Genomic DNA, 15,923 nt, shown 5'->3' on the forward strand with positions numbered 1-15,923 from the left:
TGGTGGCACTGGTGGTAGTGGTGGTGGCAGTGGTGGTAGTGGTGGTGGCAGTGGTGGTAGTGGTGGCAGTGGTGGTAGTGACTGCAGACAACTTATTCTCCAACAAGAAAGTACAATTTCCTACGAATTATTGTTCTTCGGGTTCTTCTCCAGTTTAAATTAACCTATATTTACGTATAATTAACATTGTGAATATAGCAGCAACAACAACAACACTAATATATATATATATATATATATATATATATATATATATATATATATATATATATATATATATATATATATATATATATATATTACGTATTATTCATTAATACGGTGTTGACATGAATGTGGCAGCCACAAAAGTATGCAGCAATGTTTAATTCTCCGGCAGAAACATTGTGGTGATGGGCGGCAGCGTGGGTGGCCACGTGGGCGTGGTGAAGGTCACACAGGTGGGATCAGCGCTGCCTCGCTACTCTGCTGACTACTGGCGGCCTCCTGACGGTCGTGGACCAGCGCCGCTACGATGGTGCAGCCCAGAGACCCTGTGTCAGGTGAGGGCAAGAGTTGTGTCAGGTGAGGGCAAGAGTTGTCAGGAGAGGGCAAGAGTTGTGTCAGGTGAGGGCAAGAGTTGTGTCAGGAGAGGGCAAGAGTTGTCAGGAGAGGGCAAGAGTTGTCAGGAGAGGGCAAGAGTTATCGTGGTAGTTATGGGTGGAATATCTGGCTATGGTCATCACAAACGATAAGCTCTTAGGAAACAAAATCAATGCTTTGAGAGACATAATATGTATTCAGCTCTTAAATTTACTTATAGATATATCACAAGATAATGTACACTAACCTAGCAACTGTTCATACATGTAACACTCATATAATGTTAGGTTAGCTAGCATATAGTCTTAGTTAACATATGCTGTGACTTTGTACAGAGGTGTGGTGCATGATTAGTATAAGTACAGTCAAACACCTCAATTACTTTGGCCGTTTTAAGTCCCTTGACCTGTGCTCCACGCAACGTAGCCGAGAAAGATACATCATAATTGACACCTAAAATATCCTAGAGGGATTTGTCCCAAATCTACTCACAGAAATCACTCCGTACGAAAGCAAAAGACTGAGCAGGCGGTGCAACATCCCCCTGGTGAAAGGCAGGGGTGCCGTGAATACACTAAAAGATGACACAGTAAGTTATCAGGGGTCCAAGACTGTTCACCTGCTCCTCCTTCTCCTGCAGGGCACCTTTAGCTCTCCTGCAGATGTCTGGTCCTTCGGCGTCACTCTGTGGGAGATCCTGACGCTGGCTCGCCGACGGCCCCATCACCACCTCTGTGACGACCTTCTCTTCCACGCCCTCCTTTCCACGCACGCCCACGCCCACCCATCCACACCCGTCAGTGATACCTACGCCACTCCTCAGGTATTCTCATTCTCACCCATAACATTTCTTTTGAAGCTTACAATTATCAAAGAATTTCGCTATTTTTTTTGATAAATGTCAATAGATGTATACAGTAACACAAATTGAAGACGAAACTAGACGATGTTTCTGTCCATCCTAGGCCTTTATTAAGTCGCGCCTTGATAATGGTCCAGTGATGACCGAAACGTCAAGTTCCATCTCCAAGTAGTGGGTTAGATAGTAATTCTTCCAAAACAATTGTCACCGGTTCTTTGTCTTATAATTCTTTTCAGCTCATCTTTAACAAAAAATAAAAAAAAGTGTTTATAGAGCAATTAAAGGCCGTTGAAAACCACAGCTGTGCCGCGGAAAATCATGTTTTATCTTTTAGCCCATTTTCCGTGAACGTCGGATTTTGTCAGTGTTGATGTTGCAAATATTGCTTTGAAGCAGGAGGGGTGGGTGAGGTAGGGGGGACCTTGATGCTGATGAAGGAAGGGCTCTTGATAAAATGAATTAAAGCTACTCCTCCCTCCCTCAGATGCAACATGATTGCATCCCATTCCCCCGGCGCCTTATGACCATTACGTGAGTATAATTATGATTGCAGGTAGTGTTGAGTCCTCCAGGGTGGTGCCCTAGAGAGGTGCAGGAGGTGATGACTGAGTGCTGGCGGCCACACCCTGCACAGAGGCCCACCTTCAGCTCTATCCACGCCAGGCTGGCAGCCTACGCCCTTTCCCACGACTAACTAGCCTCGGGCAAGCCTCACTCCAGCCTGCCCAGGACCATGGCTGACTGCAAGAACGCCATCACAACTATACATATCGAGCAAGCAACTGTGTGCCAAGTATTTGAAGCGAAGGATAAAGATGTGCCAAGTAGGATTAAGTAACTTAATGAAGTGTACACTACTGAATAATTGGTCGCATTTCTTTAAAGTTTTAATGTAAAAGAAGAGTGCTTTGCACTAAGTCTCTGCATAAACAAAAAGACGAGAGACAAGACAGCAGAACTAGTGTTTAACTTCTCCAAGCGGAGGCTCAACATTTTGTTACTCAGCAGCAAGATAACTTAAGAGACATTTTCTTTTCCTCGAGCTTCCTTTCCTTGCTGGATTATGTACATACCTTAAAGTCAAGTTCCTGGATAATGACTGTGTAAACAAAGCAGCAGCCAAGTTGACTCTCCAAACAGAGCGAGACAAGGTTAGGTAAGAAGCTTAGCGCTTATCGCTACCATCCTTGGCTAGAACAATATACACCCAGGTGTATGTCTGTGAATATCATTGAGAGTTTACTTTAATCCCTATTCTAGTGATTCAGGTATCCTTGATTTTAATGTTCGGGTGAATTGCAGCCATTAACGACAAACGTGCAATCCATAGGCTTTAAACCAAACAAACTTGATTCAGGTCAGTGACATTAGTGCTGTTGATTTCATGTCTAACATGTGTTATTGGTCTGAATCCTCTGTATCGGTACTGTCATCAGCTGTGCTTTAACCGGGCTTCTGAGCTACCATAAGGTTCTAGATCCCATCGATGTCAACTAGAATTTGAACCAAAGTCTTTAGTTCCCTAAGTCTCTAGCTCTTTCAACTGAAAAATACATTATGAGGCCGTCAATTTGGGTTTCATTTCAAAATCTAAACTCTGAAGTATTTCTTCAGTGAAATTCGAGACAGTTTTGGCACGGCTAATTAGATCTTTAACTACGTCAAGTCATCTGTATAAGAGACACTAATAAAACATTAGATAACTTTATTATGGAAACTCTTCGCCCACTCGAAGTGTGATCTTTTTTAGAGAGACAGAAAAGCAGGGGAATATATATTGTAGCGCTGAGATCCGTTGTGAAGGCGCTGGATATATTTTTAACCACCTTGCTGTCGGGGATGATGACAAATGTTTGTAGAGGTTTGCTTAGAAAGAGAATTTTCACAAATGTTGTTGTTTAGAGTCTGCGGTTATTACTCTTGTCAATACAGCTGCACAGAGTACTAGAGGCTGCAATATCTCTAGTGATTTGAGGCCGTCAGGACACAGCTCTCAGCCTACGTCATTTAGTATAATGTTCGCCCAGGCTACACTAACCTCCACGCACCTATACTATATTTCCATGTTTTTCCTGTCTTTCTTTGGATTGCTAAAGTACCTAATAGACGAAACGTTTCCAGAATAAATTTATCTTAAGTTGCATATACATTAGTCGGTATTATATGCCTTGTTTCTGAGACCAAGTCACCTGTTGCTACTGTTATCAACTGTGGCGGCGTCCCTTCCTGGGACATCTCTCCTCCCCCGAGGGGCGTCTAGTACTCTGGTACCGTTCACTGATACCAGTACCTCACCCAAGACCCTTGTGAACGTGACTGACTCCAATCACTGTACCTTGAACTATGACCTGACTTACGCTGCCATCAATCAAGCCCCTGAATTCACTGTAATGCTGTCAACGCGTGTGTGTAAAATTGATGGGATCCCATGAATAATTTTTAGTAAGGAACCTACGAGTTATAATTATTATTGGGCCCTCGCAGAGTCGTCAGCATAGTGAACTAATGTCAGAAAGGTGATCCTACTAAAAATGTCAGATAATGGCTCCTGCAAGAGAGATCAGCTAAGAAAACCCGCAAGACAGGTCAGCTAGAGTTCTACAGAACTTGTACGTACGAAGATTCAGTATAGAAACTCAACAAGTGGACCTTGAGCTTTACTTCAGGTGAAGGATCCAGTTCTATTACTGAAGAGGACCTTAAATATACTATCAGGCGAGGGATCCTAAGTATATTTTTTATGAGGAGCAGCACATGCATTATCAGATGAGAGACCTTAAATGTAATATGAGGGACCTTAAATGTAATATGAGGGACCTTAAATGTAATATGAGGGACCTTAAATGTAATGTGAGGGACCTTAAATGCAATATGAGGGACCTTAAATAAGAGATGAGGGATCTTTAATAGAAGGGGGACCTTTAATATGATGAGGGACCTTAAATGCAATACGAGAGATATTTGATGTAAGAAGAGGGACTTTAAATGAAAAGTGAGGGATTTTTAATATAAGAGGGACCTTAAATGTAAGATAAGGGACCTTAAATGTAAGATAAGGAACCTTAAATGTAAGATAAGGGATCTTTAATGTAATATTAGGCGAGGGATTTGTATTATAAGTATATCAGTTCAGGGACCCTGTATATCGCCTCATTCAATACACTACTGAGAATTTTAACTACTACTAACAATTTCTTCGGTACCTGGACAATAGATTTTTAAGGGTAGGCTAGTATATAATTTCCATAAATTATTCTCACTAAACGGCTAATGCATTCCACTGAGCTGTTGCAGTTGGTGGTCAGACAATGGTTCGTGTGTGTGTGTGTGTGAGTTGCAGTGCCACGACGCTGTCATCGTGACCAAAGTGAAAGAAATAACATAGTTAAGTGTATTCAAAGGAAAATAATAAAAAAAATTGCCTGCATATAGAAACAGAAATAAGGAAAGATATATACATATATATTTCGACCTCGGATAGAGATCATCTTTTCTTCATGTGTGTTTCTACATGTGGTTCCTTACTTTGTAGTGACAAGTGTTTGTATAACACTTTTGATGCTCCAGGTGTTTATATAACACGTTTGATGCTCCATGTGTTTGTATAACACGTTTGATGCTACGGGTGTTTGTATAACACGTTTGATGCTCCATGTGTTTGTATAACACGTTTGATGCTCTGGGTGTTTGTATAACACGTTTGATGCTCCAGGTGCTTGTATAACACGTTTGATGCTCCATGTGTTTGTATAACACGTTTGATGCTCCAGGTGTTAGTATAACACATTTGATGCTCCAGGTGTTAGTATAACACTTTTGATGCTCCTACATAGCTTAGTGTGTTTAATGTTTTTTAGAAATTACTGTATTTTAGAAATGTGTTTTTAAATACATCTCCCCATTATATTTTGGACGTTTAAGCACTTTACACGTTTCTAGTCATGTGGGCAGGCCTTGTTAGTGACGAGGTATGCAGTATTTTTCTGGTTACTCTTTTCTTGTACTCATTTTTACATTCATAAATTGTTTTGTATATGACAAGTCTTCCGTGTTTAGGTCACTCAGATAACTGTAGTTGTAACCTCATATTTCAAGAATACATAGTGGAGGGTCATTGTGTTAATGTGAATACCGTTGTCAGTGGCACACTGGTTGCTGGCCACCTATAGCTGTTCTTGTAGCTGGTAGAAGAGGGAAGCAACTGCGTTTTGCACTTGTCAGGGTCCAACTCCCTCGTGTACACAAGATAACAAGTGTACGTTTGGATAATAAAAGCCACAGTACAGTGACTTAAACAATTCAAAACTAATCTAACCACGAAACGGGTGGGATTAGAACCCATGGCGAGCAAGTCGTAAAACTCCAGGCCACTGCGTAAACCGCTGGGCCAGCTGGTTACAAAAAAAAAAAAAATAATCCAACTAGGTATATTTATACACCATAAGGAGGTTACCTAGTTGGATGAATATTATTGTAGCCAGGTGGCCAAGTCGCTTACATACTAACCTGGAGTTTTAAGACTCATTCGCCATGGGTTCAAAACCTACCCGTTCCGTGGTTTGTTTACAATCGTATTATTACGATTTCGTGAGTCAGTTCAAAACTTACAAACTGAAAATGAAACTAAATGAAATTTCGGTCCTTCCTGAATGATTCACTCGACGATGATACACGAAGGACGGAAACGTTATCAAGTTTCACATGCAATTAATGGTTTAGCTGTAGAGTACAAGCACAAGGTGTACTGGTGAGGTGAGGTGGCGGCCACACGGCAGTGAAAACGCCAGAGTGTAGTGATGCAGTGTGCAGTTAAAATGCTTTATTGTTTACCACGGAACATTGCACGTTCGTCTGGTCTGACAGAGCAAGAGCAGAGCAGTGCAGGGAAGACTAGCAGCCTCGGGCCGTAGCAACGGCTCGACAAAATGCTGAAAACGAGTTATAACAAGAGACGCAGAGAGAGAAAGAGAGAGAGAGAGAGAGAGAGAGAGAGAGAGAGAGCATCCCTATCCTAGTTCCTGACACAGCAACATGGTAGCCACCACCTGCACCCACCACTGTACCTCGCTCTGCTCTTAATAAACATCGAAATCAATGTTGTGTTTTATTTTCTCATCAACTATTGCCAGTCCCAAACTGAACTGTTGTAGACATTCAGGTAACATGTTAAAATGTAAACTATCACTAATCCTCTGAAGCATATTCAACCAAAACCTACTGTAACAGTGTGTCTGCGTTGCAGTACTTATTTGTATCACAGTCTGGCTAATTTGACACAGTCCATTCTCAGGACACTGTACCATTCTGTGATAGGTCATCCTGTGGGGCAGCAATATCCATGTTAATTAAATTCCAAACCTGATAGAATGCATTATCTCGAACTTAACCACTAGGATATTCATATTTTAATAGTGACGATGTCCTAGTCGACCCTGTGAGGTTTGACAGAACAGCCAAGCAGACTCCAGTTAGTGTAGAACAGCCAAGCAGACTCCAGTTAGTGTAGAACAGCCAAGCAGACTCCAGTTAGTGTAGAACAGCCAAGCAGACTCCAGTTAGTGTCCCCTCAAGGAAGGTTCCTTGATGTTGGTGAGGGGCTCTTGATTTAGGGAATTGGATCTGTGCTCCAGTTCCCCGAATTAAGCCTGAATGCCTTCCACATCCCCCCCCCCCCCAGGCGCTGTATAATCCTCCGGGTTTAGCGCTTCCCCCTTGATTATAATAATAATAATAATAATCCAGTTAGTGTAGAACAGCCAAGCAGACTCCAGTTAGTGTAGAACAGCCAAGCAGACTCCAGTTAGTGTAGGACAGCCAAGCAGACTCCAGTTAGTGTAGAACAGCCAAGCAGACTCCAGTTAGTGTAGAACAGCCAAGCAGACTCCAGTTAGTGTAGAACAGCCAAGCAGACTCCAGTTAGTGTAGAACAGCCAAGCAGACTCCAGTTAGTGTAGAACAGCCAAGCAGACTCCAGTTAGTGTAGAACAGCCAAGCAGACTCCAGTTAGTGTAGGACAGCCAAGCAGACTCCAGTTAGTGTAGAACAGCCAAGCAGACTCCAGTTAGTGTAGAACAGCCAAGCAGACTCCAGTTAGTGTAGAACAGCCAAGCAGACTCCAGTTAGTGTAGAACAGCCAAGCAGACTCCAGTTAGTGTAGGACAGCCAAGCAGACTCCAGTTAGTGTAGAACAGCCAAGCAGACTCCAGCTAGTGTAGAACAGCCAAGCAGACTCCAGCTAGTGTAGAACAGCCAAGCAGACTCCACTTAGTGTAGAACAGCCAAGCAGACTCCACTTAGTGTAGAACAGCCAAGCAGACTCCAGTTAGTGTAGAACAGCCAAGCAGACTCCAGTTAGTGTAGAACAGCCAAGCAGACTTCAGCTAGTGTAGAACAGCCAAGCAGACTCCAGTTAGTGTAGGACAGCCAAGCAGACTCCAGTTAGTGTAGAACAGCCAAGCAGACTCCAGCTAGTGTAGAACATCCAACAGACTCTACAGACGGTGTGGGAACAGCTAAGCAGACACTACAGTAGGTGTAGGAACAACCAACCAGACAAACGTGAGTGAGGCTGGGTACTCCATTGTCTCAGGGACAAGTGTGTGAGTGAGGCTGGGTACTCCACTGCACCGCCTCCTGCTGGACATCCACTACTTGTGATCTCCGTCAACAGACCACAGTAAACATACTCAGTGGGATGAGCTGCGTGATCCCTTCCGGCAGCTCTTGTGCACGTGCAGTTAGTCTCAAGGTGATACTGTTATGACACCTTGTTTACTCCAGACATTAGTAATAAGCAGTAGATATCACCTAGTCTGTTTCCCGATGAACCGAGTACGCCTGTCCGTAAGTTGATTCAGTGTCAAGAAGTATCTTAGAGTCGAGTTCTCATCCTCGTTTACTGATCACAACCTTTTGATCTGGGTTGGATTACGGCGCTGACAAGAGAAACTGGTGAGAAATATATTAAAGTGCTCAGACATCATGATGGTCAGGGATTAGTCACAAGATTCTTAAAAAAAAAATTTATGAATGTTTAGACTATCTGGAGTATACCTGGAGGGTGTTCCGGGGGCCAACGCCCCCCGGCCCAGTCCTTGACCAGGCTTCGCGGTGGGTCAGGGCCTGATCAACCAGGCTGTTACTGCTGGCCGCACTAGGTATAACCTCTGCTGTAATGTAAGCATTTGAAAGGTCTTTGTGTATCTCTGTTAACCATTCGATTAATCATAAGTCTATGTTTGCGCTTTCTTTAATCTTTAAATTTGATCAGGGAGAGCGTTATTAAAATATTAGCGCTATTGAATAACTACAAAATTGTAATGAACACCTGTAAGTGCTCAATAATAACCTAAATGGAGACAGAAACTCGGAAAATTAATTAGTCTGTATATTTCTATCCCGTGCTGGGGCCTTCAGCGTTATTGATTTCAAAAACGCCACCGGATGCATATCATGATTACATAATTTTTATATGAAAACGTGTGATTATAAGTTCACTTGGGTGTAAGGCAGAGAGTTAACGTGTTTGACAAGACCTTATAGTAGACAATGATAAGTGTTTCAAGTGTAACATCACTCATCACAGGCTGGAACACATAGCAGGTCCTCCCAGAATACCGATACTGAATCTAGATCTCTTCCTCGGCTCTCAAGAACATATACAATAATTATATACTGATTTCGGCATTTCTGATGCAGCCTTGGTAGTGTTGTGTCTGCTGAGCATCAGTGTTAGGCAGTAAGTACATGGCGGTAGAGGGCACTCGGCTTATGAGAATGGGGAAATACCTTTTTTGGATCCCATACTTGTAACCCCTTCTATTTGTACCTCATTAATGCAAGATTATCCCAGTGTTGCATAACCCCTGTTGTCTGTATCTCAAAGCACACAAATGGGATATTGGCGAGTGCGCGATAAGTTTACAATGTACATAGTTAATATTAGGTTTAAGATGCGAAACGATTCACAGGTTAATGCACAATCATACCCCAATTTCTTCAATAAAGAACGCAAATTACGACATACATAGCCTGCCACTAAATTAAACCTTCCGCTAAGAAACATGGATTATTATTATAATCAAAAAAGAAGCGCTAAGCCACAAGGGCTATAAAGAAACATGGAGTTTGAAGCCAAGGCCTACAAAATACGCCACTAATGTTAACTAATCTATATCAATTATACTCTCTACCTTTTTACCAGGCGCTGTATAATCCTCCGGGTTTAGCGCTTCCCCCTTGATTATAATAATAATAATAATCTACCTTTTTAGAAATGAAGATTATTGTTATTATTATTTGCACACGGAAATCGAAAGCAACAGACTTGGCAGGAGACGCAACATCCTTCTGGAAATTTCTGTGCGAACTGCCCCCTTGTAAGCTACCCCCTTGGAAAGTAGTTGACACAGATACCCTGAGATAGTACCCAGGGTCACAAGTGGCTCTTACAACATATTTCCAGTTACTAGAGCTCTTGTAAGAAATTCCTAGCTATACACGAATGAAGGATGTATTTACTTGGTGTGGAGTTCTGTTCCCTCACCCTCAGTACCTCCTGCAGTGACGGACTTAATCTGGTCTTCGTGCCCATCGACTCATACCCACACACAGATGACCCCAACCTACGATTCCCCAAAAATGTTGGCCAATTATGCTGGGAGGAAACCGAGGTCTTGTCTCACTGTGGGTTTGCCTGGATAGAGGCGAATATCTACAGTATTTCAAGAAGCCTCTTAAGTTGTCTCCAGGCCAAGTATATTGGTTGGAATCCGAGCAGTTTGACACAACAGCCCCACTGTCTTGGAGTCTTAATTTCAACTGAGAACTGTCTCCCTCTTCGTTTGAATTTTGGGTTGCCACTTCTCCCTAGCTAATATCCGCCTATATTAAAGGCCTAATCCTACCTTTGTTAAGTTCCTAGAACTACAGTAATAATATCTACGGTTAGTTACTGCTGTATAAACCTACATAAGCCTTCCTAGAGGGGTAAATATCAAATATTATGTACAGTCGCTAAGTGTGTGTGTTAGGGCTTGCAAAGCGCATATACTGTGAAACTTTTCGTGGAAAGTTTTGCAAGTTATTTGGTCTCCCAATAAGTTTCCACAATCCCCCAAAGAAAAGCAGGGGCGCCACGAGTACACTAAAACACGATAAGTGTCAGGGGCCCAAGACAGTTCAACTGCCTCCCAGCATGTATAAGCGGGGGTTACAAATAGACCTTTGGCTGTCTTCAAGAAGGTGCTGGAGCACGTAAAGTCAGTACCTGACCAGCCAGGCTGTGGTTTGTACGTCGGTTTACGTGCGGCAAGCAGTTACAGCCTGGTTCATCAGGTCCTGATCCACCATGAGACCTAGTCATGGACCGTGCGGAGGGGGGCGTTGATCCCTGGAACACCCTCCAGATATACTAGCACGTCTAATGTAATGTTACAACATCAGTCATGTTTCAACGCTTAACAGTAATTAACACAGTACATTAAGGATTACAAATGAGAGCATAACTATCAGTTTCCATTAAACAACTGGAACACAACAATAAGTACATTGAAATAAACCATAACGTGAATTGATCTGTATTGTTGAAGCTCCGTTTAGAATCAAGGTAATTCTTATTTAGGTTTATTGTTATTCCCTTGATGGGAATGGGGAGATCCCACAGGTGTGGGGAGATGTCACCTCCCGAGGTGTGGGGAGATGTCACCTTCCCAAGTGTGGTGAGATGTCACCTCCCCAAGTGTGGGGAGATGTCACCTTCCCAGGTGTGGGGAGATGTCACCTCCCCAAGTGTGGGGAGATGTCACCTCCCCAGTTGTGGGGAGATGTCACCTCCCCTGGTGTGGGGAGATGTCACCTCCCGAGGTGTGGGAAGATGTCATCTCCCGAGGTGTGGGGGGATGTTATCTCCCCAGGTGTGGGGAGATGTCCCCTTCCCAGGTGTTGGGAGATGTCACCTCCCCAAGTGTGGGGAGATGTCACCTCCCCAGGTGTGGGGAGATGTCACCTCCCGAGGTGTGGGGAGATGTCATCTCCCGAGGTGTGGGGGGATGTCATCTCCCCAGGTGTGGGGAGACGTTACCTCCCCAGGTGTGGGGAGGGGAAGACACCCCAAGCGTAGAGAAAGGGATGACATCCCATTTCCGGGTGATGTGGAGAGAACATCCCCCCCTTCCCTCCCCCTCCCCCAAGGTTTATGGGTGGGGGGATAGGGGTCCCAGACATCAATATTAATTGAATGTCTCTACCGACCATGTTATCAGGAATATATAGGAATATATCGTCAGACATAGGGAATACTGGTCGCTCTTTATTGGCGAATTGAACATCAGGTACTATTGTAGTGCAATAACATTATACAATAATGCTATATGTTGCAGTTTTGTGAACTGTAGTGTAAAGCATCCCTCTGGCAAGACAGTGATGGAGTGAATGATGATGAAAGTTTTTCTTTTTCGGGCCACCCTGCCTTGGTGGAGTCGGCTGATGTGTTAATAATAATAATAATAACATATATATATATATATATATATATATATATATATATATATATATATATATATATATATATATATATATATATATATATATATATATGTCCTGTTTAAGGGCAATGTGTGGTGTAAATATTATGCAGAAAATTCGGAGTGTGGAAATTAGGAAAAGGTGTGGAGTTAATAAAAGTATTAGTCAGAGGGCAGAAGAGGGGTTGTTGAGGTGGTTTGGTCATTTAGAGAGAATGGATCAAAGTAGAATGACATGGAAAGCATATAAATCTATAGGGGAAGGAAGGCGGGGTAGGGGTCGTCCTCGAAAGGGTTGGAGAGGGGGTAAAGGAGGTTTTGTGGGCAAGGGGCTTGGACTTCCAGCAAGCGTGCGTGAGCGTGTTAGATAGGAGTGAATGGAGACGAATGATACTTTGGACCTGACGATCTGTTGGAGTGTGAGCAGGGTAATATTTAGTGAAGGGATTCAGGGAAACCGGTTATTTTCATATAGTTGGACTTGAGTCCTGGAAATGGGAAGTACAATGCCTGCACTTTAAAGGAGGGGTTTGGGATATTGGCAGTTTGGAGGGATATGTTGTGTATCTTTATATGTGTATGCTTCTAAACTGTTGTATTCTGAGCACCTCTGCAAAAACAGTGATAATGTGCGAGTGTGGTGAAAGTGTTGAATGATGAAAGTATTTTCTTTTTGGGGATTTTCTTTCTTTTATGGGTCACCCTGCCTCGGCGGGAGATGGCCGACTTGTTGAAAAAAAAGAATATATATATATATATATATATATATATATATATATATATATATATATATATATATATATATATATATATATATATATATATATATATATATATATATATATATATTTCAACAAGTCGGCCGTCTCCCACCGAGGCAGGGTGACCCAAAAAAGAAAGAAAATCCCCAAAAAGAAAATGCTTTCATCATCATTCACTGTTTTTGCAGAGGTGCTCAGAATATAACAGTTTAGAAGCATATACGTATAAAGATACACAACATATCCCTCCAAACTGCCAATATCCCAAACCCCTCCTTGAAAGTGCAGGCATTGTACTTCCCATTTCCAGGACTCAAGTCCGACTATATGAAAATAACCGGTTTCCCTGAATCCCTTCACTAAATATTACCCTGCTCACACTCCAACAGATCGTCAGGTCCAAAGTATCATTCGTCTCCATTCACTCCTATCTAACACGCTCACGCACGCTTGCTGGAAGTCCAAGCCCCTTGCCCACATTATTATTATTATAATCAAGGGGGAAGCGCTAAACCCGGAGGATTATACAGCGCCTGGGGGAAGGGATGCGGAAGGCATTCAGGCTTAATTCGGGGAACTGGAGCACAGATCCAATTCCCTAAATCAAGAGCCCCTCACCAACATCAAGGAACCTTCCTTGAGGGGGCCCTTGCCCACAAAACCTCCTTTACCCCCTCTCTCCAACCCTTTCGAGGACGACCCCTACCCCTCCTTCCTTCCCCTATAGATTTATATGTTTTCCATGTCATTCTACTTTGATCCATTCTCTCTAAATGATCAAACCACCTCAACAACCCCTCTTCTGCCCTCTGACTAATGCTTTTATTAACTCCACACCTTCTCCTAATTTCCACACTCCGAATTTTCTGCATAATATTTACACCACACATTGCCCTTAGACAGGACATCTCCACTGCCTCCAACCATCTCCTCGCTGCTGCATTTACCACCCAAGCTTCACATCCATATAAGAGTGTTGGTACCACTATACTTTCATATATTCCCTTCTTTGCCTCCATAGATAGCGTTTTTTGACTCCACATATACCTCAACGCACCACTCACCTTTTTTCCCTCATCAATTCTATGATTAACCTCATCCTTCATAAATCCATCCGCCGACACGTCAACTCCCAAGTATCTGAAAACATTCACTTCTTCCATACTCCTCCTCCCCAATTTGATATCCAATTTTTCTTTATCTAAATCATTTGATACCCTCATCACCTTACTCTTTTCTATGTTCACTTTCAACTTTCTACCTTTACACACACTCCCAAACTCATCCACTAACCTTTGCAATTTTTCTTTAGAATCTCCCATAAGCACAGTATCATCAGCAAAAAGCAACTGTGTCAATTCCCATTTTGTATTTGATTCCCCATAATTTAATCCCACCCCTCTCCCAAACACCCTAGCATTTACTTCTTTTACAACCCCATCTATAAATATATTAAACAACCATTGTGACATTACACATCCCTGTCTAAGACCTACTTTTACCACGAAGTATTCTTCCTCTCTTCTTCATACCCTAACCTGAGCCTCACTATCCTCATAAAAACTCTTAACAGCATTTAGTAACTTACCACCTATTCCATATACTTGCAACATCTGCCACATTGCTCCTCTATCCACTCTATCATATGCCTTTTCTAAATCCATAAATGCAATAAAAACTTCCCTACCTTTATCTAAATACTGTTCACATATATGCTTCAATGTAAACACTTGATCTACACATCCCCTACCTGCATGCATATATATTATATGCAAAACAACCTCGGGGAAGGTCAGCCTCCAGCTGACCTTCTCTGACCTAAAAGGTTTTCATAGCATCTAGGGAATGTTATACTATAAAGTGTTATTGTAGTAAAATGAGGGTAGCTCTCCGTTTCTTGGATCTAGAGCCCTTCAGCATCATCAAGGTACTCACACAAACAGCAAGACTGTTAAGAGTGGTTCTTAGCAACAAGGTTGTCAAACACTCTGGGCCAGGAGCTGTGACTCGACACCTTCAAGTTTATTATCAACAAGCGCTAAACCAGTATAGGTACTGATGAAAGAAATTCAAGGAACCTTCCTCAAGGGATTATTATTGTCATTATTATTATTATTATTACTATTATTATTATCAAAGAAAGCGCTAAACCCTTAAGGGATACAAATCATGTATCTGTATTATAATGTTAACTAACTCCACCTGTGTTATATTCCCTATCCTGCAGTGTTGTATGACCCTTGTGGGTTCAGCGCTTAGTTATGATTATAATTATGATACCGTATTTCGCGGCTTATAAGACTTGTGTTAGTTTCAATGGCTCGGCTTGGGACGTAACTGAGAGAGCTACAGCCCATCCCACACCCCAAACTTATAGCTCCCGTCACTGACCTTCAGTTTATAGGACGCAGGCTGGTTTTTGGAGACATTTTATGGAAATAATGCATCTAATAAGCTGAGAAATACGGTAATTAGATTGGTAAAGTCCCTGGTGGCCAGTCTCTTTCAGTAAAGGTACTTGTGTGTTGAACCTGTCTTATTCATTAACTTGTCAGGTTTATACAGTACTTTTGATCTAAAGACACATAATAAATCAAGGGTGATATAGAAATAAAATAATATGCATAAGCAATTTAAGTGCTAAACCCATGAGGGTCATATAGTGCCTGGGTAAATGGAAAACAACCAGGTTCAACCCAAAGAAGCAAAGAACAGGTCTTTTTTAGTTTAATATGTTTATTATGCACCCCATACCCATGTCTAGTTCCTTGCATCATGAATCCCTCACCAGCTTCAAGGAAGAACTAACTCATAGTGGTTATTCATCACCTGGTAAATGGAGGGTAATTAGATTTGATCCAAAAACAGAGATATCTCGTATTTCATGAAAAATATGGTACAGTATATTATAACTATATACTTACTCTCAACTGGTAGTTGTACTCCAATGACTGGAGATTATCTCAGCAACAACAGTGATATTCTTTTTAATGGTAATCCTAACCTTAAAGATTAATAAATATAAAACTAGCAAATACCAAATTACACATAGATGTGCGTTACACTGCTGAACTTGGTCCTCAGTATAGTTGTCTGAGCTTTAAATACACTGTACTTGCTGGTTTTGTGGTCTTTATCTGCAGTTCACAGGAAAATGCTCAACCCACTGAGGTAATACATCACTTGGAACATTAG

General features: G+C 42.1%; 1 protein-coding gene across 1 annotated transcript in view; it reads left to right on the plus strand.

Moving 5' to 3' along the window:
• The window catches only part of LOC128695265 (discoidin domain-containing receptor tyrosine kinase B), a 430,413-nt gene extending 423,874 nt beyond the window's left edge, over positions 1-6,539 (plus strand). Inside the window, exons 14-16 of the mRNA XM_070095538.1 lie at positions 380-542; positions 1,223-1,405; positions 1,998-6,539. Of these exons, the coding sequence (XP_069951639.1) occupies positions 380-542; positions 1,223-1,405; positions 1,998-2,138 (487 nt within the window). The 3' untranslated portion in view covers positions 2,139-6,539. The remainder of the gene's footprint in view (positions 1-379; positions 543-1,222; positions 1,406-1,997) is intronic.
• Positions 6,540-15,923: the final 9,384 nt, after the last annotated feature.

Source organism: Cherax quadricarinatus, chromosome 50 (genome assembly GCF_038502225.1).
Source record: "Cherax quadricarinatus isolate ZL_2023a chromosome 50, ASM3850222v1, whole genome shotgun sequence".
In the NCBI taxonomy this organism is placed as follows: Eukaryota; Metazoa; Arthropoda; class Malacostraca; order Decapoda; family Parastacidae; genus Cherax; species Cherax quadricarinatus.